A 22,800-nucleotide genomic window follows, 5' to 3' on the forward strand; every position below is an offset into this window, starting at 1 on the left:
CAAGGAAACAGCACATGCTCTGATGATGGGCAATGCTAAAATGATAAACCTACAGATGTACATGTAGCAGTCTGAAGCTGAGAAGAGCAACACTACAGTAAGTGAGCTTGCAGTCGTCTGCATAGACTTGCTTTAGATTTAGTACATAAATAAAGATAACGACAAGGTCTTCATTTTTATAACACAGGGTAAAGTTTGAAATGTTCTCTTTCAAAAGCAGCAAATGGAAAAGTGACATGGAGGCTGCTCTTGTCTGTTTTACTTATTTTCTGTCTCAGTGTTTCATATTCTGTCTGGACCAGTGCTGTTATTTTCCTCAAGGGTTCACAAGGCCACGCTCTTTCATTTCGACAGAAAATTGTTTCCCAGGATTTCAATCTCTGGCTGCTAGATATGACAAAACACAATATCAAGAACACTTATGTTTCTTATTTGCCATTCTTTCAAGGCATAAATAAAAGATCAGTATAAATTTGAGTCAAGTGGAACAGACTGTACATGTAAGAAATACACATTTCAAAGAGCCTGGGACACTAGACAAGCCCTGCTGTATTCTCCCATTCGTGACTGAATTACCTCAGCTTCGCTGACCACTGAATCGTTTGTCATCCTTGAAAATCAATTAGTGGCTATGTGATAGCACATCGCTGATGGGATCCCTCTGTTGAATGGACAAACAGGGCCTTGGAAGGCCAAAAGTGATGTATTCACTTAGGTGATTTTTTTTTTTCCTCTTAAACTTCACATATATCTCTGTAGCGATGCCTGCTAACATTTATGATAGCCGCCAGTAGGCTGTATGGAGCAAAACATCATCTGATAGAAAAGAAACGACAGGGTGACCAAAGAATACATCAAAATAAAAGCTCTAGCCAGACCAACATCCTCCTTTCTGTTCCAGAGATGCACAAAAACATACAAAGCATATAAGATGCAGAAAGAAAAGGGGGAAAAAAAATTCATTGTTTCCCTTATTTGACACCGCCACAAGTTTTGAATGAGAATTCTTCTTAAATAAAAAAAAACATCTCTAAAAGTAAGGGCATCACAATAGATGTTTGTATAATTATTCCATCTACTCCTGACAGAAATCAACTGTAAAAAAATAAATCCATTGCATATATAAAAGATATGCTGGAGCAAGAAACAAGTGTTTTCTGTAAATTTAATAGGAATTCAAAACAAAATGATTTTACTGACAATGCACTATAAATTGTCAAAAATAATCAGTCATTGCATAGAATGATGGAATGTATAGTGAGGGTTTTCATTTTGATATGAAACCAACATTTGATCCACATCATATTTGCTGGTAAATGTTCAAACGTCCTATCGACAGGCTGTTTTTTCCCCCCCAGTGCCTGTGCCACTGTCAGGGGTCAAGCTGAGATGGAGTGCGCTGGAATCAGGTGCTACTGTCCTGCTGACAGTGATGCATTGCCACACTCAGGGGGTCATGTCTCTGTAAACATGCATTATCAAAACCCAAAGACAAATGTGGGAGGATGACCTAAGAGCCAGTGTGCGAGACTGAAAAACAGAAGATTGCACGTTTGTCAGCAGGGGCAATATGGGTAGAGATAGTTCTCTTGTTGCAAATGAAGAGGGTCAAGCAATCAAGCTGGGTTGGGCTTGGGTGTCAGTCCCATTATCTAACACTGTCTGAAATGATCAATGAGATAAAATAAAATGATCACAAGCCAAAATAGAGCAGCTAATGAAAATGGACTGTGTTTTAACAGATTCCTTTCAATGTCCTTCCAGATCAGGATAGCAGGAACACAAACAGGAAGAAGACTAAGCAATAAAGCAGCCCACTAACAGCCCTAACAACCAATTTCTTTAGAGGACACATGTTTTTTCCTCACTAGAAATGCAGGTTCAGTTAACTATTTAGCTGGGCTGAGTGACTTATCCCTAATCTCCCACAACAAACTACACATCTTTTAGTAAGCTTAACATTTCACTCGCTCAAATGTAATAAGGGATTAACAAGTTATATAAAGGGTACAGAAAAGTAAACAGAAATCTTTTAAAGATTGTATGAAAGCTTTAGTTAAAATGTAGTTATAATGAAACATTTAATATTTTTATTTGCAAAAAGGTAAAGCAAATATATGTAGTAAATAATTCATATTTATTCTTTAGAGAAACCTTACATAGAATAGCACATACATATATAATACTGCTCTAGCTACAGATTCTATAATTAAATAAATAGCTGTAGATTTTTTAATGACCAACTTAATCTGTGTAAACAAGAAACCCATTGGACTGCAGGTAAATAGAAAACTGTAAACCTACTTAGCATCAAAAAAGGCACTCAAAGTGTAAACATCTAAACATATTAAACATTTCTCAGAAAGGAGCAGACATTTTGCATTAATGTTGGAAAAACAAGTTAAATACATTCAGTAATAAACAGTACCCATGAACTTTTACATTGAAATAGAGGACGGTTACTGAAGAGTTACTCTTATTAGAACTGCTCCATGAAAACATGAAAGAAAAAAGTGCATTCTAATCTAAAGAAATTACATAGTCATAATATTGCAGATTACAAGTTACATCAACATAAAACACAAAGATTCCTGAACACAAACAGAACAGGGTTATTGCAGTTATATGGATTTCTGTCCTCATCTCTAGATTAAAGTTTAAAAAAAATAAAAAATAATAATTAAAAAAAAAAAAAAAAAAAAAAAGCATACACAAACCAGACTAAATCAAAGCCACAAACCTTCTAAGAACTCCCAAATACATTAAACATGCGTTACATAATGCACACCTTTTCAGAGGGACTGGTAAAATTTGTAGATTATCTTTATTCCACCTCCATAGCAGATACATCTTGTTCATGTTCATCTTGTTCTAATTTTTCAGGGAGTTCTGAGAGTGCGGTGGCTGGTTCTAGAGGTCCAGGTTTCTCCATTTGGTTTTCCTCCTGATGCTCACTCAGCGTCTTCTCCCCTACAGAGCCCAGGGACTCGGATGTATCCTCTGTTGAGCAAAGAAGTGATGCAGATTATGTAGATATAACTAAATCCAAGAAAGTGCAACCTCGTAATGCTAAGCATATCCTGCTGGTTTAATTATATTAGCCCAGGAATTCCTGGATAAATTTCTAATTGTTGCCTCAATAGTCCCTAATTTTCTTCAGAAATACTGTAAGTCAATGCTCTGTTAGAATCACATTAAAGACACTTGTTTTATATTATTTACATAAACGAAACTCGCTGCTACAAAGTAAGTAGAGAAAAGGGCAGAAAACCACACCAACAAACTATGCAGCACTGTGGGAGAGCATCATGAAAAGTTCCTAATCCTTTAAGACCACAGTAGATTTGCTCTCGGATTTAACAGCAGATCAAGGTAAAGTGGGCTAAAAAGGTTTAATCATTGCCTGACAATTTGCACACTTTTTTTTTTTTTTTTTTTTTTTAAAAAACAAGGGTCATTAGATGAATTGCTTGTTCAGATGACACTATCCAATCAAAGGTGTCTCTGGGCACATATATGCAGAAGGGGGCAGATGGCACTTTTCTCAGATTGTTTTAAAAATGCTCTGTCATACAGCAGTTTGGAAAGATGCGGCTGACTGGCTTCAGTTGGTAGTCTTCCCTGTCCCTAGTTGGCAGCTGTCGTATGATATGGGAGAGACGGCTAATGGGTGAGAACTTGCACGTGACCCAATTTTGGGGAAAAGGCGGTGGGTGTCTTCAGAATTTTGAATTTAACTAACATTTTTAAACACAGTGCCTCATTTATCAAGTCGGATACAAAATGTATGTGCCCAGAAAAAAAATAAATAAAAATTCATTATAATCCCTTAAATAATTTTATATGACACTTATATCCATGTGTGTACAACAGATTAACTAATGAAAATCTCAACTGATCGGTTTCTAATCTTAAAAATTGCAATATGTTATTGCATTTTTTATAAACAGGATATGCTGTCAAGTTCTCTCATTTTCTACCGCTTATCCGAACTACCTCGGGTCACGGGGAGCCTGTGCCTATCTCAGGCGTCATCGGGCATCAAGGCAGGATACACCCTGGACGGAGTGCCAACCCATCGCAGGGCACACACACACACACACTCTCATTCACTCACACACTCACACACTACGGACAATTTTCCAGAGATGCCAATCAACCTACCATGCATGTCTTTGGACCGGGGGAGGAAACCGGAGTACCCGGAGGAAACCCCCAAGGCACGGGGAGAACATGCAAACTTCACACACACAAGGCGGTGGCGAATGTGCTGACCACTAAGCCACCGTGCCCCCCCCCGCTGTCAAGTTTAAATCAGTTATTCATTTCAAGTAGTAAATAAATTATTCATATAAGCAAATGATAATTGACTACAGGAAAAGTTTTCATGTGATATTTAGAGGCTAGTTTGTTTTTTTCCCCCACTGAAGATAAAAAAGTTAGCTTATAAGTCCGTTCAGTTTGCCCTAGCATTTGGTCAATTTAAAAAATCTTTGTCATGGATTGGGTCCTTCAGGTAGCACAGAAACTGTTAATTAGCAGTATTCCCTTTTTTCAGTCATTTGTTCCAGAACATTTTCGTTTGCCCTTACTTATTGTGCTTTTATATCATCAAAGTGCTTTACATTCTAACTCAGAAATTTTTTTTGACAGTTTAGAAGCCATTTAGAATTTTTCTGCTCTCTGAACTTTTGCCCTTTTATGGCATTCTGTGGGTGTCACCACGTGAAAATCAGTTGTGATGTGCACATTACCCCTCAATTATCAGGTGATGGTCATTTACCAACATGCACCTCATTATGAAACTTTGTAAGTCTGATGTACATTAAGTTTGAAATGGTGTTAAACATTTAGCAGACACTTCCCTTTTGATCACCCCCTTTTTTTTTTATTAATACAACTGTTCTATAAGCCTTGCTTAATGCAACAGCAGTGGCAGCTTGAACCTATGAACGAAATTCGTCCTCTGCAAATGATACCAAATGAAGCTGCACGACTTGTTTTCAACCTGCCAAAGTTCTCGCATACCACCCCGCTGCTGCAATCTCTCCACTGGCTTCCGGTACCTGCATGCATCAGATTCAAAACACTGATGCTGGCCTTCAAAGCCAAAAATGGACCAGCTCCCTCTTACATCAAAGCCCTAATCACTCCTCGCACTGCACCCTGCACCCTCCGATCTACCAGCACTGCTCGACTGGTTCCACCCTCTCTCAGGGTAAGAGGCAAGTATACTACAAGACTCTTCTCTGTTCTGGCACCAAGGTGGTGGAATGAACTTTCCCTAGAGGTCCGGATGGCTGAATCACTGGCTATATTCAAAAGCCGGTTGAAGACCTACTTATTCAGGAAACACTTCAACTAGCACTTCTTTCCCTATCTTTTGCATTTAACAACTACAACACCACCTTTAACAACTACAACACCACCTTTAACAACAACAACACCACCACCTTTAACAACAATAACACCAACAACACCCTTTGACACTTTTTCAGAGTAACTTTGAACAATGTTTTAAACTCATGGTATCTTAAGTATATAACCTAGTGAGCCAGCATTAATGTATCCAGTGTTAGAGATTTAAGCACTTATGTACATCGCTCTGGATAAGGGCATCTGCCAAATGCTGTAAATGTAGCTTGGAGGTGCTGAACTCATAGGCTGTCGATCAAAAGTCCAATATTGTATCCAGTGAGCTACCTTTTTAAAGACTGATGAATTAGGCAATGATCTTAGTTTTCATTACTACACTGGGGAGCCTTCCTCCCAGACCTGGATCAGGGCATCAGTGAGCACCTAGATAGCCTTTGGTTCTACGTGATGTCTTTGGGTTTACATTTATGAAATTTGGCAGACACCCTTTTACATAGAGAATTCAAAGCATTTTAATACATTGCTATCAATGAATTCATCAACACTGGTATACTAGGTCACAAGCTAAGGATACAAATCAGTCTAAATTTCTTTTGGGAGGAAATATAGCACCGTTTAAGAATTTTAGGAAGGGGCAGGTCCTCACCCATCATTTGAAGACATCAGCCATAGCTGTTCAGACATCTAAGGACAGTTCATTCCACCACTTTGGTTCCAGATCAGAGAAGAGTTTTGATGTGTACCGAACCTTATCGGTATCTGTAAAGCAGTACTAGAAGATCTGAGAGGGTGTGGTGCAGTGCAAAGAGTGATAAGATTTTTGGCTTTGTAGGAAAGCATCAGTGTTTTGAATATGATGTGTGCAGCTGCTGGAAACCAGTGGAGGGAGCGTGCAATGGGGTGGTGTGTCAGAACACGGGCAGGTTGTAAACATCTAACAAAGCTGCATTTTGAATTTTTTGCTGAGGTCAAATTGCACTCAGAGGTAGACCTGCCAGCAGAGTTTTGCAGTGGTCCAGTCTCGAAACTAAACAAACACTTAAGCAGCCTGTGTGGATAAAAAAAAAAGAAAAATACTTCTGATGTTAAATAGAAGAAAATCGACAGGAGCGTCTCAAATCAGACAAATGCGAGGAAAAGGACAGATTGTCAATGGTTATCCCAAGGCTGCAAGTCCAAACAGGAGATCAGAGAACTGTGCAGGGATACCACAAGACCCTGATGGGGAAGAATCACCTGGGATAAACAGCAGTTCGATTCCGCCGGACATTCGGATGCTAAGATAAATAACGTAACAGAGTTTCTTAATTGAATTCAAGTCTGGGCATCAATGCCTTTGTCACCCAGAATCTGCCTACACACTCAGGCATTGTCATGCACCAGGAGAAAGCAAAAGCCTACTACACCAGTGGAAGGCCCAACAATTAAGGATGACTAGTATTTTACCCTGGTATCTAATAGAGGTAAGTGTACTGTTGGCTAGCATGTTGAGGTCTGTGTGCCCCTCCAAAGATCTTCCTCCCGAGACCAACCACTGACCCAATGCCCAACCAGTCATACAGGTAGCATAACACTCCCCTCAGTAACTCCAATCCATTTCACATTGGTCACTACTCTCATCTGTGAACGCCAACTGGGGACCCGGTAATTCCATAATTACCAATTTTTACCAATTTCTAATAATTAAGACAAAAGACGTTCTCAGCCAAGTGCAAATAGAGTAATGGGCACTATGAGCACAAGACCCACTAGAGGATGTCCGGCACACAGGACACCTTCATAGAGTCGGTTTCTGACAGTTTGGTCAAAAACATGCACACCAGTTGCCTGCTGGAGGTCATTTTCAAGGAGCAGGTCTCTGTTCTGCTGGGTTGTTGCACTTCCACAAACCTGTCAAGCTCTCACCATGAAAAGGTCTGTTTCCCAGTATCTCCTCAATGCCCTCAAAACTGTGCTGAGGGAAACACCAAAAATCCTTGCAATGTATGGATGTGCCACCCTGGAGGAGCAGGACTACCTGTTCAAAATCATTGGGTTACTGACACTGCATCCTGCTGCAAGTAGTGGCAAGGCCACTAACAAAACACACAACGAGTCACTTATTCTTCTGGACAGACTGTCAATGCAGAGTTTAACACCAACATGACTTGGTGTTATACTGTGATGATTAATTGCTCACAATTTTTTTGAGCAGTGTATTTTAAGCTAAGCTAGCAAACATAACACTACCAAAGAGTGTTCTAATCATTGCAATAATTTTAAGCCAGATATTTCTTGGATATAAACACACATGCAAAAATTAAATATTTGTAAGCCTAATAAGTAGATGGTGCTTCTATTAAATAATCAAGTATAATATCAGTTATTTTTGTGACAAGGTTGCCAAGCAGGTAATCATTCACATGAACTCATATTGACTATGCTGGCAGACTGTTTGTGGTTGGCTGTCTGCAGTGTCAAAGACATGGGAATACCTTTAACCGTCACTTAGTGGTTTAAAAAGAAATCTCTTAAAAAAAAAAACTTTGGGACTTCAAAAAGATAAAAGTTTGTTTTTCCTGTTGGAACCTGACGCACAGATGTTTTTTCTATAAGTAAATGCAGGGAGACAGTTAGGATAATACAACCTTTAGAATCCTAAAGTATGCAATTAAAAAAGTACATCAAATATAGCATATGTCAGGCAGAGTGTCTGAAGCTCCAACTACATAAGCAGGTACCTGGGGAAGACGTGGGTGCACCTTGGTCTGTCCCCAAGGGAACAGTAGGTGGTCCTAGGCTTGCCTTGCCATCGCTAAATTCAGGGAGATGTGGAGCCTGGGGGCGGGTCTTCCGGGCAGGATTCAGGAAGTAGCAGTAAGCACATCTGAATGCTGAAACAGCAGCCATAACACATTTTGCTGTTCCAAATTATCCACGGTCTCTTTGATACATTATAAAAATAAAAGCATGCGGTTTAGGACACACATCTGGTATAAGGAACAAACAGACTACACATTTTGTTTGCATTTTCAATCCATTACTGGTACTGTATCCAAATGCTAAATTCGAAAGGCTAGACAAGGATCAGCATTTATGAGGTCCATTATATATTGAGCTGACAAGTGTCAGAAAGGAATAAAAACACCATGTTTGATGAAGATTGGCAAAGTGTTACATGTTCCAACATAAACCTTACCAACATATTCAAATTCCTCCTTTAATGCCATGCCGTTATGAGATAGACACTGCTGGCATATTAGTGCATATCTGCAAAATAATACAAAAAAGGGAATTAAGTCTACTGATATATAAATGCCCTGTTATAAAAGAACTTCCTCAAAATGTGCAATTGTGTAAATCAGAAGATTTATTTATGACAGGAGAATCATATCAGCTGTTCAATGATGGAGTCTTGAGTGCAAAGCAGTTGGAGGCAATTACAGTCCAAAGCCATCTCCATGGTTTCCATATGATACTTCTTTCATGACAATGCAGACAATTTCTGCTTATTTAAAAAGGTACAAAAACACCCATCCACACGAACACAAAGTCAAACCTTGAGGAAGATTCTGCATTCATAACCCATTACACCATGACTGAGATTTCTGTCTACTTTGGCTAATAGGTACTAACCAATTCAGATTATTATTTGCCTAATCTACAAGAAACTAGAATGACTGATAATCAGGCAAATTACTTTAGCCTGGTTGTTGGGAGTGCTGACCTTCAGTATATTGACCATATACAAAACCACTGATTTGACAACAAATTAAATGTGCTCCTGTAAAAAAAAGGTACAAAAGTACTTGTGTATAAAATTAATCAGTTGAATACATGAATGTACTAGCATAAGAGTGGGTCTAAAACAATTATTTGTGCTGGCTAAGATTCTGCTGGCTATTTTTCACCTGGTATAGGTTTGGTTTACTTAAAGCCAGCAAAAATTGAGTCACTCCAAGTAAATATGTGGACCTAAAAACACTGCCAATATTCCAGCATGAATATGTACATTCAGCAAAAGATTTAAAATTCAGGATATTTACCTATTCTGAGGGCCATCACCTACTAGGTATTCAATAAGCTTGTCCAAAGCTCCTCTGTCACGAGGGAAGACAGGCCGTGCTAGGGGTGGGCCAGGGGGATGCAGTCCTGTGAAAATACACAGAAGCTCTTACTAACAATCCATCTAAGGATATACATGCCGGCCTTCCAGACCATGGACCAGTTTACAGATGGACCTGCAGCCTTCTGCAGCAGGCAGGTGGCCAAGATAAATGGATGGCAGTGACAGATTTTAATAATGACTCAGAAATAATCCTCCCTATAGATAATGCCAAACCTGCTGTGATCCTCATCTCTAATTAATATAATTTAACATGAAGAGCGATCATAGTGAGATGACTGGTCATTTCTAACAGACTTGGCAAAGTCCCGATATCCTGCTGCTTATTAATTTACAAGCATATGGAATCACCGTGGTGACTCTTTCATATCAAATTACTTTTCACTAACAATTCCTTGCTTAGATTGGTTCACCCTCCAGTACTGATGATAATTCTCTTCCTGCATGAAGAAAGAAATTTAGTGTCAATCATCTATGGCAGATAATGACAAAAATAACAATGAGATACAGACTTCCAATTTTTGATTTACCCTTCACAGTCAACAATAAGAAAATCTGTGCTAGGAATGCCTAATCTTGATTTGAAATTAATATTGTTGATTAATATATTACAATATATTAATTGATATAAAATTAAAAAACAGCATGTTTGAAACTTGAACATTACCAACAGAAAACAGTGAGGACACATCAGACCTCACATTTAGCAAACTACCAAAGCTCTACAAACTGTCGTGCATGAAAACGCCAGCATTTTTAAATACTGAAACCAAACAGTGCTGCACCAAATACCATGCCACATTCAAATTTTTCATTTCAATTGGACATTTAATGAGAAAATTAACTGAGGTCCTTGACAAGTACTCTGTGATTTTAAATACTGCAATGCTACTAATTGATTGGATAAAATCTTCAATAAGGCAGACATCCTATTAACATGCCCAATGAGTATAGTCTATTTTAATTTAACACAGCTTAAAAGTAAAGTAATACTAATTTAAAGGAAAAACCTAAATATTTATTCATCCAATTTATGTTGATGTTTCAGTGAAACCTTGTGATTTTATTACAAAGAGTAAAACAATGTGTGCGCCTCACTCACCCACACCAGGGGATGGGGAGCCTGTGGGGGTAACATTCCTCCTCAGCAGGTTATGGTGCTGAGATGAAGTAGACAGGTTCCTCTCTGGAGGCCCACCAGGGGCTGAGATCAGGGCAGGAGGGGCAGTTGGGCCAGGAGGAGGACGTGTTGCTACTGCTAGGTTTGGAGTCACAGGAACAGGAGGGCGAGGAGTCACATGCCTCTGACGAAGCTCTGAAAGGGAAGGAAAAAAAAAAAAAAAAACACAGCAAAGAAGTGTGTGTGCTTGCTGAAGCAGATAATCAAACTTTTTTGCTTACAAACACGATACATATACCATTTTCCTCTAACCTTGACCTTGACGAGGAGTTACTGGAGGCCCAACGGGTGTAGCATCCAGCTCCTACAACAAGATAGAAATCGCAATGAGAATTCTGCAATGATCCCTTATGTCAGTAGTCTGTCTATATTTCTGTAATACTTACAAACTTTTTCTTAGAATCTGGATCAAACCGCTCTAATATTAATTTGGCATTTTTATAGGTTTCCGTCTCCATCACCTGCTCAAGCTGAAAGACACAGTAAACTATTAACTGTGCTCAATATAAACATAATGACTGTACTTGCACAAAAATGACAGAGCATTGAACAACAAGGAAAAAAGTACAAACATGCTGCTAAGGCAACCGTTTAGAGAGAAAAAACTCCTGGCAGCTTGTACATTTTGTTCTATTTAGCTTCATTTTAAAACTCATTTTAGAAAAAGAGCAAATAGTGCTAATTATTTAGATTTAATGAAAAGAATAATTACAAGATCTATTCTGATAATGGATAGTGTAAAAATCCATCAACTGTAATTATTGAAAGTTATTAGACATGACACCAGATGACAAGCAATTTCTCAGATTTATTTCCTCCCAGCGCTGAACACTATTAATTTAAAGACAAGCCGTTGGCCAAGCATTTTACTAAGTCAAGTCTGTGCAATTAACCGCTGTCTGCATTGATTTTAGATTATTTATTTGAAGAAGAAATCTCTCTCCTTACAAGGAGCACTAGTTCAAAACTGTGCAGAGAAGGGATGCTCCTGTTTTAGCATTAGCATGGTGCTAGAATACTGTCAAAAGTAAAGCTGAATGGCCTACAAGGGCAAAGCCAGCACATTAGCATTTAAGGTTAACGCTCACATTACAGGTGCAAAGATGTCTGACATTTCTGAGAAGGTGTGCACTCTGGTTTGACCCCTCATGAAATAACTAGATTTTAAGTGTTCTACACAGGTATGAGGGTGCAGCTTGCCACAAGAGCAATGGCCTCCCTGGCCAAGAAGACTATAATTATCATCACAATGCTGTAGTCAAAAAGAGTAGACAATGGAAAGAAATACATACTATTTTCTTTTTTTCAGCTTTCAATTCTTCAAATTTTTCAACTGAAACATAAAAAGAGAGTTATACTAGAAAATACTAGTGACTGGTGACATTTGGCTAAAATTTTATATTTTAATAAAACCATAATTTAAAAAGATGTGGAAGACCAGAGTGATCAATTTTACCATTTCTTTCTGTCCTTCTTGAATATAACATAATTAACAATTTTCTCAGAAGCCATACACTGTGGATTAAAAAAAAATGACAAAGTTGTTATTTTGAAATATAATTTTAAGATGTAAATGAATTTAAAAATGCATATTTTTTTTTTGCAAGAGGAGTTATTTATGAGCAAATCATAAAGTGGGCAAAAAATAGCAACTTTAGCCTCGAAAGTAACCAAATCACTTCAGATCAGACATTAGCTGTGATCAAAATCAGTTTATTAGCACATTTATGCAAGTACTTCATGAAAGATGATGCAGTACTATGACTCTTTCAACCCCTTTTTTTTTTAAACAAGGGAGTACAAATGCTAGCTCAATATAGCTTTGATCATGGTGATTCTGGCATAAAGAATTTGAAGTGGGAGGAAAAAAGTCACTTCAAGATCTGTGGCTGAGGAAATGATGGTCCTAAAACTTATTTAGACCTGACCTAAGCCTTTGTGCATTGTAGTCCTGACCAATTCAAACTAGCCAGAGGAAATGAGAAGAAATTATTTTGAAATAATGAAAAAAGGTTGACAGGGGCTGTAAAACTTTAAATGTATTATTGGGTTTTGGTAAATGAATTTAGAACTTATTATAAAAGAAAATGTTCAAGAATACTTACAGTATTGGAAATATTATAAAGGGTGAAGCCAGTATAACTTTTCCCATTAACTGTTGTGGGATGTACCACAAATAAACCACAACGCAGGCTAACAGGTACAGAATGGTTGAATATAGAAGTAGTCTGTAAACCCATAGCTTCAGCTGTTTCTGATTCTTTTCTCTGTGCTCTTCAAGGATTTGAATATCCTGGAAAACAAAACAAACATAAAAATGGCAACAAAAAAAATTGACAACAAGAACTATACTACTACTACTACTACTAATAATAATAATATCTAATCCCTCCAGTGGTTCAGTACTGTCCAGTTACAGGATCCAGAGATACACTGGGATTTCTGTGAAGCTGATTTGAGCAAAGTAAGTCATTAAACACACTACAAATAAAACTGGTGAAATGAATTCTTCAACTGAAAATAAATTAAAATGACTTGATTGCATACGTCTGCTAGTGCAATAGAGCTTTTATACAACAATTCTATAAACAAGAATTTAATATAGAGGAAGTGATTTTGGACACAACATTCCCAAAAGCCGCACTTGCTTTAAAGTCTTTTTTGCTAGGTACCGTTCATCCAATCAAATAAGTGCTCCAGATCTAATTGCTGTATAATACGACTAGAGCTTTTCACTAGACTAGAGGACTAGATTTTATCCAGACCATTAACAGTTCAGTCACCTGAAATGCTCATTCAAATGGTCTTTCTGGAGCCAGTTCTCAAGGACCATCGTAAGTAGCTTTAAATAACCTTGTTCCAAAAATATCCAAGAAAGATCCCAAAGCCAATGAGAGCAAAGGCAAATACAGCAACCCATGTCTGTCAGTCTAATAATAACTTCAGGTCTAATTCTTCCAATGTGTCCGACTACTGTAGTCAACTGAATAGTGCTGCAACCTCCATGTTGAAAATTGTGTCTTTTACCGCAATCTTTTTGTGCTATTTTATGTGAATAGCACCAAAGGATTACTGTAAAGACATTTTATAAGGATAAACATGATAGCAAACATTTTATAAGGACTATCTATAAGGATAAACTTGATATCAGTGAGAGTAGATGTCAGCAACAGTAAGAAGCTGTGTGCTTAGAGCCAGATTACTTCTTACCTTATCAAGTCCCTCCAACACCTCCACAGTTGTTGGCTTGGTCTGAAAGACAAGCCAGACTATTATTATAAATTTGTATAATGCAAAATGAAATTACAAGTCACCCATTTTCTTCTGGCAGATAGACTTTTAAATTGCTTTAAAGGACAGGTTTGTGCTCACTTGGTAGGTTTTCTTACATTCTGCAGAAAGTTACCTAGGTACTGGATATGTAGTCATTTTAAAACAAGCCTGGATTAGACTAAAATATTTAATAAAATGTACCAATTAAGAACTTGTGATTTTCCTAAAAGGTCTTCATTTATTAAATGAGATAAAGTAAGATTTTTACATAGTACATACCCTCCAACGAGAAACCAAAGCTCCCATCTTGAGGAGCAAATTCACACTTCTTTTCTCTTGGCTTACTCCAGTTTAATGCTGAACACTTCACTGCCTAGCAATAAAAGCAGAAGTTACAAATTTGGTGCCTGAGTCTGTAAAAAAAAACTCAATATAGCACCTAAAGACAAGCTGGAACAGGAGCATAAAGCAAAAAAAAAAAACAACCCTATTTAGACATAGATGTAAATCTGTTTGAATAAATCACTGCATTAGTATCAATAAATCATCAAACACATTCAGAATGATTCATCATAACATTTACAGACTTTGAGTCCCAAAATACCAAATGAGCTGTTTAGCTGTAAACCTGATAACCTGACACTCCTCTCTATTTTAAACTTCAGGACACACAAGTGATAAGTAAGCTGCTTAAAGATCTGTTGTAGCTAACTTTCCACAACATCTAAAGGATCATCCAGGAACAAGGATTGTCTAGTTAATTCGGACATGTTTAGCTGAACAAATAAGATTCTTTGATAAAAAGGTATAGCACTTTTCAACAGCCCTTTTTAAGAGTCCTGAGTCTCCTTTGTCCATTCAGTCATTTCGATACTTTTCTACAAAACATCATAAGATGCCACACGAGAAAATCTCGTTTACATAAATTGATAAACATTAACTCTGATGATGGTTATCTAAGCGTCAAAAGAATAAAATATACTAAAAACAACTTCGCAGTAGGAACATATGTATTTAAAGTCACTACACTTTTTAAGCACCGCCAAAATCTGCAAAAGCTACTATAATGATATGTTTTAAAAGTAAAATGAAAGCTTGTGTAAGCTAAATGAACTACGCGTATACACTAACTAGTAGGCGTGACACAAAGTAGCCTAACTGCGATAACTTTTACTGCAACACTGTCTCACTCACAGAAAACAATGTAAAAGAATGAACAGACTCTCGATACTTTACCTCACAAACGTCAGCAAAAGGTTAGAAGTGTAACTTGTTTAATAGACGTCATCAAATACCCATAACTCCCTGCGTGACTACTCTAGTCACGTGTTATTAACCTCCACAAAGGGCGGGAAAACAAAGTGTGCTGGGCTTTATTTCCTTATTAGAGGTTATATTAAAGCTATTATGAGTGCGAAATTTTACCGTTTTTTTTTTTTTTTTTTTAAAAAAAGCTTGGTCATTTTTTTCATTGCACCTGACGGCTAGGAGGTAATTCAGATTTTTATTCCTGTAAAGAAACTCAAACAAGACTCAAAGAAGAGCTCAAACAACTCAAGAAGTCCAGCTACATGGTGACTGGCAGAAGCTGCAGCCAATCACAAATGAGCGTGAGAACCTAGTAAGCACGTAGGAATGTCAACAAACAAACACAGGAGTGAAAGAGTTCGATAATATACTTAAAATAAATAAAAATTCAGCTGTGGTGAGTTTTTCCATTTGCTGAACAGGTAAGGAATTTATCTGTTCTTTAATTTTAGCTGTTTAAATAATTTAAAATGAAATAATTAATTCGATAATTAAAAAATTCATCTAAATGATGCATTTATATGCTTTTTAAATTGAATGTGCAGTTTTAGGTGACTGCACCATCTGTATAGTCTAGTAGTAGTTCTTAATGTTGATGTGCAAACAAATTATTCCTGCTTTATTATATGGCTGCTTTCTTGAAATCAGTACATTCTCTGACCACAGTACTGCCATGTCATATACACATCTAAGAACGTTCAAGCCATGCTTGGCATATTAGGTGCATCTAAAGCTTTTTCTATCCATTTTGTGTAAAATGCTGCACATTATACATTCTAAAAAAAGGTAACTGTGGGTTTTAGTCCTCAAACACTGGTGCTGTTTTTTTCCCCAACTTTTAGAGGTGCATAACTTTGTACTGTTTGACTTTAGAGTATATAGCTGTAGAAGATTAATGATCAATAATCACTTCATGTAGTGTCACTCAGAAGAGGATATGTTCCCTTCTGAGTCTGTTTCCACTTAAGGTTTCTTTCTATTTCTTGCTCCACCTTGCTCATTAGGGATCAAGATCTACATCTACTACTACATAAAGCTACTAATGTCTACTGTTGAAAACGCGATACAAATAACAATGAGTTTAACTGAATAGAAAATAATTATGGCATTAATCATTAACACATGGGACCCATCTGACAGATTGTTGCTTTCTAACCAATATACATTGCATTATCATTACTAGAACTCTTCATAAATCATCCTAAAATAGACTTATATAAGGCTAACCCTAAATCCTCATCATGTGGAGGTTGCAGTGTTAATGTGAGGGGACTACTAAAAGTACCTTTTGTTGTGATTGCACTGCTGGTGGTTCTGTTGGTCAAGAATTGGCATGTCCTCGTAAACATCAGGGACATATGATGCTATTGCTATGGATAAAAGGCAAAATAAATGGTAGAGAGTGATATCAATATAGGAAAAGCACACATATAGTACACATTGAAGTGACAGTGCTCAGTGTAAGGTAATTGTTATATTTAAATAAATAAATTAATTTCCAATAATAGTGGAAAGCAGACACGTTTGGAAGCAAAACTGTGAGTTATAATAGTAATACATTAAGATCCATAAAATAAAGTAACAGTGGTACGTAAAGAAAATACATAAACATGACAAGAAAACATATATGCAGTGCGATACAGTGACACACAAGGAAAATGTTTTTAAATTATTATTAATTAATAGCTGTTTTTTTGCCAATTGTAAATCTTTGTTTATATTGTTAATCCAAACTAACAATGTAGACTCTCATATAGTTGACGTAATTACTCATACCAATATTAATGCCCTAATTAATGCCTCTGAAAAGCAACTTTACTTCATTTGACTTTACTTCGCTTTAGTTTATTTGACTTCATTTGCCATGTATCTTTTTTATCCTTTAATTTTATCTCCTTTTTATTTTTATTTTTTGGTTATTTTTTTAGCTGGTACTATTATTCTACTACATCCCCAATATTCTCTTACATCCTGTCAAATGCACCAGTGTCAGAGTATTGTAGAAGGACGGGAAGACTAGTAACTGTATGACTAGTAACCTCAGTTAAATTTTGAGGGAAAACAAGTTCCTGCTCTTATTCCAAAAGACATTTTCATATCCATTATTGCTTTATGTATGAATCTGGATATTTTACCTTAAGTACTTAATCTTTGTGGTAGGTCATCATGCTTATACTGTTTCTGTGTTTCACAAACATGCCATAAGATTTAAAAGATAACATCTTTATTTCTGTCTATTTTATGTTCTGTCTGTTAAATGTTTTTTGTAAAATATAAATTTTGTAAAATGTATGCTTAAATATTCCCTTGCATTTTAAAAATAATGGTTGTATTAGTAGGCCAAATGGGGTGCATTTATACCAGCTCCGATTGTCTTCCATGCCATGAAGATTTTGGACCTCCATTGAGATGAGACTTACTCTCTGAGGATCTTGATGCATCTTGAAATTTACCAGCTCCAGTTGGACTCTGCTACACTAAAGAGCAGATGCCAACTCCATGTGGTCTTTGAGGACAACAATATCCTCATCAATTCAACATTTGTCGCACTTTATAATCACACCCTCCAGTGTCACCCATATGAGGATGGGTTCCCCTCTCAAGGTCTCTTCCTTTACCATTCAAGGGAGTTTTTCCTTGCCACTGCCACAGACTTGCTCATTGGGGATAAATACAAACAGATTTAAATATATATATATATATATATATATATATATATATATATATATATATATATATATATATATATATATATATATATATATATATATATATATATATATATATTAATCTTGAATTTTGTATTATATAAACCTTACTATTATTCTTTATAATAAACATTTGTTCTATTTTTATGTTCTGTAAAGCTACTTTGAGACAATGTGAATTGTAAAAAGCGCTATACAAATAAATTCGAATTGAATTAATTAATAGAATTTATTTTATGCAAATCTAATTTCATGCAACTGTATGACATGGTAGCATTACTACTGCCTGAGCTAAGCTTATTGTCTTTGTGGAGTTTTTCATGTTGACCTTATGTGTACATGGGTTTTCTCTGGCTTCAGGATCTATCCCTGCAGAGGAAACAAGGTGGAAACAAGACATCAAGTTTTTTAGCAGATTCAAGGACTCACTTCCTAAAAGACAAATACATCTGGTGTAAGTGGACAATAGTTAACAGACAGGAAGTATGAAGAGGAATGGGAGGAAAAAAGAACTGGAAAATCTGTTTGAATTTTTCCAAAACAATTTGCACAAACATCACTCCCACATTAACCCCTAATAAAATGAGATACCATATGCCTCAGTTGTCCCACCCATTATTGTTTTGTATGTAATGTAATATGTGAAATATGTAATGTGTGAAATATTAATTATTTTGAGTGCTATTCAAGTGAGCTACATTTAGGTTGTTACATTTCATAATAGAATAGGTACTTAGGCCTTAAAGACAACACATAACAACAAATGATGAAAATAACTTTTTCATAATGGTCAAAATTAAATCAGATTCAAATGCACATGCCAGTTAAGTTTAAAAACATTCCCGCACTAGAATGCAAACAGTTACATTTCAAGCAATGTTTGTTTAGAAAAATAACTTTTTTGTGAACACTTCCAAAATAATATTAAATATTATTTATGTATATTAAAAAAGTTACATATTTATTTTTTTTAACTATATGAAATAATGTAGTTTTCTATTTCTCTCTCTCTCTCTCATTTTCTACCGCTTATCCGAACTACCTCGGGTCACGGGGAGCCTGTGCCTATCTCAGGCGTCATCGGGCATCAAGGCAGGATACACCCTGGACGGAGTGCCAACCCATCGCAGGGCTAGTTTTCTATTTATTATTTTCTAATTGTATATTTTTTATTTGTATAGACCTTACAGCAAGTATATCATTCTAATCAATTTTTTTTGTGTTAATTTTTTTTGTCATATCTACTCATTTATATTTGAGACAGGGGAAGCAAAATCACAGTGTACAATAGTTTCTAGTGTTTCACTGCCTATTATGATATTAGCTTGCTAACAATATTTAGCATGATGGTATTTCAGTAGAACCACTCTGGAATCACCTACTCTTTTCTGAGAATTCTGGCTTATTCAGCTTTGAATTTAGTTTAGTTTTTTATTGTAGATGTGGTTTGAAATAATTGACCTAAAGAGCCGATATTCCAGTTCAGCACCATGGACAGTTACATGTTTTCTATTGTTCCAAGGTATGACATGGATAAACAGTGTTAAATTGTTTTACACCATGTAAAGTTATCAGAAATAAATTACCATCCTACCCTATGTACACTCTAAAAAGTTATGCGTTTTTTTAAGGGATATATCTCAAGCTTCTACTGTCTGTTTCAGATTAATGTCATTTAAAATTAAACTCTCATTATTACTGATCGATTTTTTTAACCATTTGCACATTTATATTTAAAGTTAAAAGCTGTGTTTGAGGTAGTAACATGTCAGTGAAGACCTGGGATTACTGTGAAATTTCATATTAAAATTTAGTATCTTGTTGCTTCATTAAATTGTTTGCGCAGTTAATTCACACAGTGTAACAAATAAAATGCAAAATAATAATGATAATACAAATGTTCTGGTTTAAGTGCTATTTTATATGCTCCCAAATATTGAAGTTTGACATAATTAATGTGTTTATTGGAATTATTCTAATGTTTATTGTAATACTCATGCAGCAATGTTGTATGTTGACAATATACTAGTCTCCTATATACCTTGTTCAGTTGAATGTTTGCCTTCTTATTATTCAATTATTCATATATTTTTGTGTTACATTATTTTCTTGTAATACATTGGAAACAAATGAAAAAAATGGTACCTGTTTCTTCAGTCCACAGACTTCCAGGTCTGGGCCTGTAGCCAATAAACCCTAAAGGAAAGGACATAGGTTTCAGGATCTAGAAAGCATCAAAGCCAAATTTGGAGGACCCAATGCACCCTTAACTCAACTCAGCCCATTGGCCGCATGTAAGCACTAAAAATGCAGAGCCATTCCCCATCTATCTCATACTGTAGGTAGGACCTAAACAGCATCCCCACCACCACAAGAGCATCCTTTGAAGGTAGTGTATGAGGGACAGGGAATGCTAGGAGGAGTCTTTATAACTGAAAACCTTGGGATACACTGTCCATGTGGTTCATGATTAAAATGTTGCAGGCATATAAACTCAGTCTCAGGGCCTCAGAAATGCTTAAACCCTATCAATTTTGGTGCTTCGACCTAAGACGATCGCTCTTGGACAGTACAAATGGTTCTATTTTTTCACATCAGTGGATCTGCATGATGCATTTTCCATGTTCCAGTGGTTTATCATAACTACTTTTAACTACTGTTTTCAAGATTTATGCTGGTGACCCTGTTGCCAGTGATGGACAGAGGCATCAAGATATTGTCACATCTCTATTACAGGTATTTACCGAGCCTGAACACATCCTGGTTCTCTGCCTCGTGGTAACCTCAAAAAAGATCTCCCTATCAGAGAAACAAACAACACTGCTGTTAATGGCATCACAGAGCACCTTCAAGTTCTCCTAATTGTTACTATTGCTCCCATGGCATGAGTGCAGGGGTCAGTTGTTGTCCATCAGTTCTGAGGTGGGTCAGCTCCTAGTGAGTGTATACATTATTTATACTTTTATACAGCAGATTTTTGCCAACTCTGGCAGTTGGGATGATCAAATAAAACCCTAGAAATGGATGTAAACATGGGTCTATAAACACTGGATAACCATTAAGGTTCCCATTCATTCTGAACCACCATAAATTCAATTGGAGCTATTCCTGGCAAGACAGTATTTGTATGACAGTATTTTCTTACAAATGCTGTCGCCTTCATACGTCACTTTGTGAATGTTGAACGTTTGCGACATGCGTGTTCACCCGCACAAGAAGGTATCCGGGTGATTTCACAGGCCCCGACGTGTAGCCGGTGTTCACAGAATTTAGTTTAGTTGTTTTTTTTTTTTTTATTCTTGTGCGTACTATAGCTGAAAATATTGTGTCCAAATTAGAAACTTTGCTTAAAAAGCTAAGCTTTTAATCTGTACATTTGCATATAAATATTATAAATACTTTAATTTCGTTGTAATGCATCTTGTCATGAAAATTGACAGAAACTTGATTTACACTTAATTGTACAACCACTTCAAACTGTAAAAACGAATGACAGACGTTCAAATGTATTCAATCCTCACTGCACATACATCATGTTATCAGAGTGCGTTAAAATACAGCTTTCTATTATATGTAATTAGATTATTAGTCTAATCATGGCCATTATTTATTGTATCAGTGTATGGTTGACTGTGTAGAGTGAAACTGAAAATTTGACACGTACATTTTACAGTACATCGTTGGAAATAGGTAGTTAGCAATGTTATGTAGCCTTGTTAAGAAAATGCTGTGAAATTACTTATCTTCTGCTAGCCAACAAAATAGTTCTCATAAATACTATGTGAACGCCAATTTTATCCGTCTGACCATTTTTTCGTTCTTAACGATAGCGAGGTAAATAAAATACACAGAAACAATGTGATTTTTTTCAATCCTACGGCTTTATTTATATAATCTTATATAAACTTTATAATCTAATATAATTAACTGCAATATAATTAATATTTTATATTTAAAAGATGCGTAGTTCATAAAAGTGTTTTGAACGTATGGAGATGAGAAGAGGATTTGCTGAAATACTTCTTTATCTCTTTCATACGCATGTTTAACGAATCTTTCCCGACACCGCTTTCACCTAGTACTGGAGGTGGCGTGTAGTTTTACCTCAAAAAGACAGAGGCCGCTAAATTCTACTCAACATTCAGTTATATAGCGAGAGTATGCTTCATTTCCTTAGATTGTTAATCTAATTAAGTTATCCGCAGCAGGGTGGTGCAGTGGGTTCTTTGATCGCCTCACACCGGCAGCGGAATTAACTTCAGCTCCCATAACTGAATATGTGGAGTATCATATTGTTAATATTATATTATATACTGACATGGGCATATAACCCTGAAATAAGAATCACTCCAGCGGAGGATCAAACCCTGGTGCTAAAATGTTGCCCACTACAACACTCTAATTAGCTAAGTTAGTTTACTACTAGCCAGCGCCCACCAGCCCATTTTTTTTTCAGTATAGCACTTTCACGTAATTTTCTGTTTAATCTCTGACTCTTAAAAAAATACTGACAACTCCTCCGTTAAATTTCTGATAATTAAAAATTTCGGGAAATACTCGCATAACAGGCTAGTACGTGGATTCAATAGCTAAGCTAAGAAGAAACAGTAGTAACTATACAGTAACCGTAATGCATCCACAAGCTATTTGATATATGAGTTCTGAGAGGAGTGATTCATTCCACAAACATGGTCTTCTGTGAGGTGTCATTACTAGATCTAAGGATTCGTAAGCAGCCGTCAGATGAGCGTTAGTTCGTGTGGAGGCGCCCGCTGCTTTGACCTGACCTCGTCTGTGCACACGCTCCTGCTGTTAAGCTTGATCAATTCGCTCAGGGTTGTTTATCACAC

General features: G+C 36.5%; 1 protein-coding gene across 1 annotated transcript; it reads right to left on the reverse strand.

The window, feature by feature from the left end:
• Window positions 1-2,118: 2,118 nt before the first annotated feature.
• Window positions 2,119-15,241, reverse strand: lnpa (limb and neural patterns a). Its single transcript, XM_060876561.1, has 13 exons — window positions 15,171-15,241; window positions 14,214-14,307; window positions 13,872-13,913; window positions 12,767-12,954; window positions 12,118-12,176; window positions 11,954-11,994; window positions 11,048-11,131; window positions 10,914-10,965; window positions 10,584-10,796; window positions 9,402-9,507; window positions 8,555-8,625; window positions 8,097-8,249; window positions 2,119-3,000 (listed from the first exon to the last, which is right to left on the reverse strand). The coding sequence occupies exons 2-13, from the start codon at window positions 14,238-14,240 to the stop codon at window positions 2,825-2,827; spliced, it is 1,212 nt and encodes a 403-aa protein (XP_060732544.1). The 5' UTR covers window positions 14,241-14,307; window positions 15,171-15,241; the 3' UTR covers window positions 2,119-2,824.
• Between the last annotated feature and the right edge of the window lie 7,559 nt (window positions 15,242-22,800).

This window comes from Tachysurus vachellii, chromosome 8 (assembly GCF_030014155.1).
Source record: "Tachysurus vachellii isolate PV-2020 chromosome 8, HZAU_Pvac_v1, whole genome shotgun sequence".
Taxonomy (NCBI): Eukaryota; Metazoa; Chordata; class Actinopteri; order Siluriformes; family Bagridae; genus Tachysurus; species Tachysurus vachellii.

Bases quoted from the DNA above. Each gene is read 5' to 3' on its own strand.
- lnpa (XM_060876561.1), bottom strand. From the start codon at position 14,240: ATGGGAGCTTTGGTTTCTCGTTGGAGG. The intron at 11,132-11,953 runs GTATGTATTTCT...TGTGTCTTTCAG, and splicing joins AAGCTGAAAAAAAGAAAATA to CTTGAGCAGGTGATGGAGAC. The intron at 8,250-8,554 runs GTAAGGTTTATG...CTGCTGTTTCAG, and splicing joins GGAGGAATTTGAATATGTTG to CATTCAGATGTGCTTACTGC.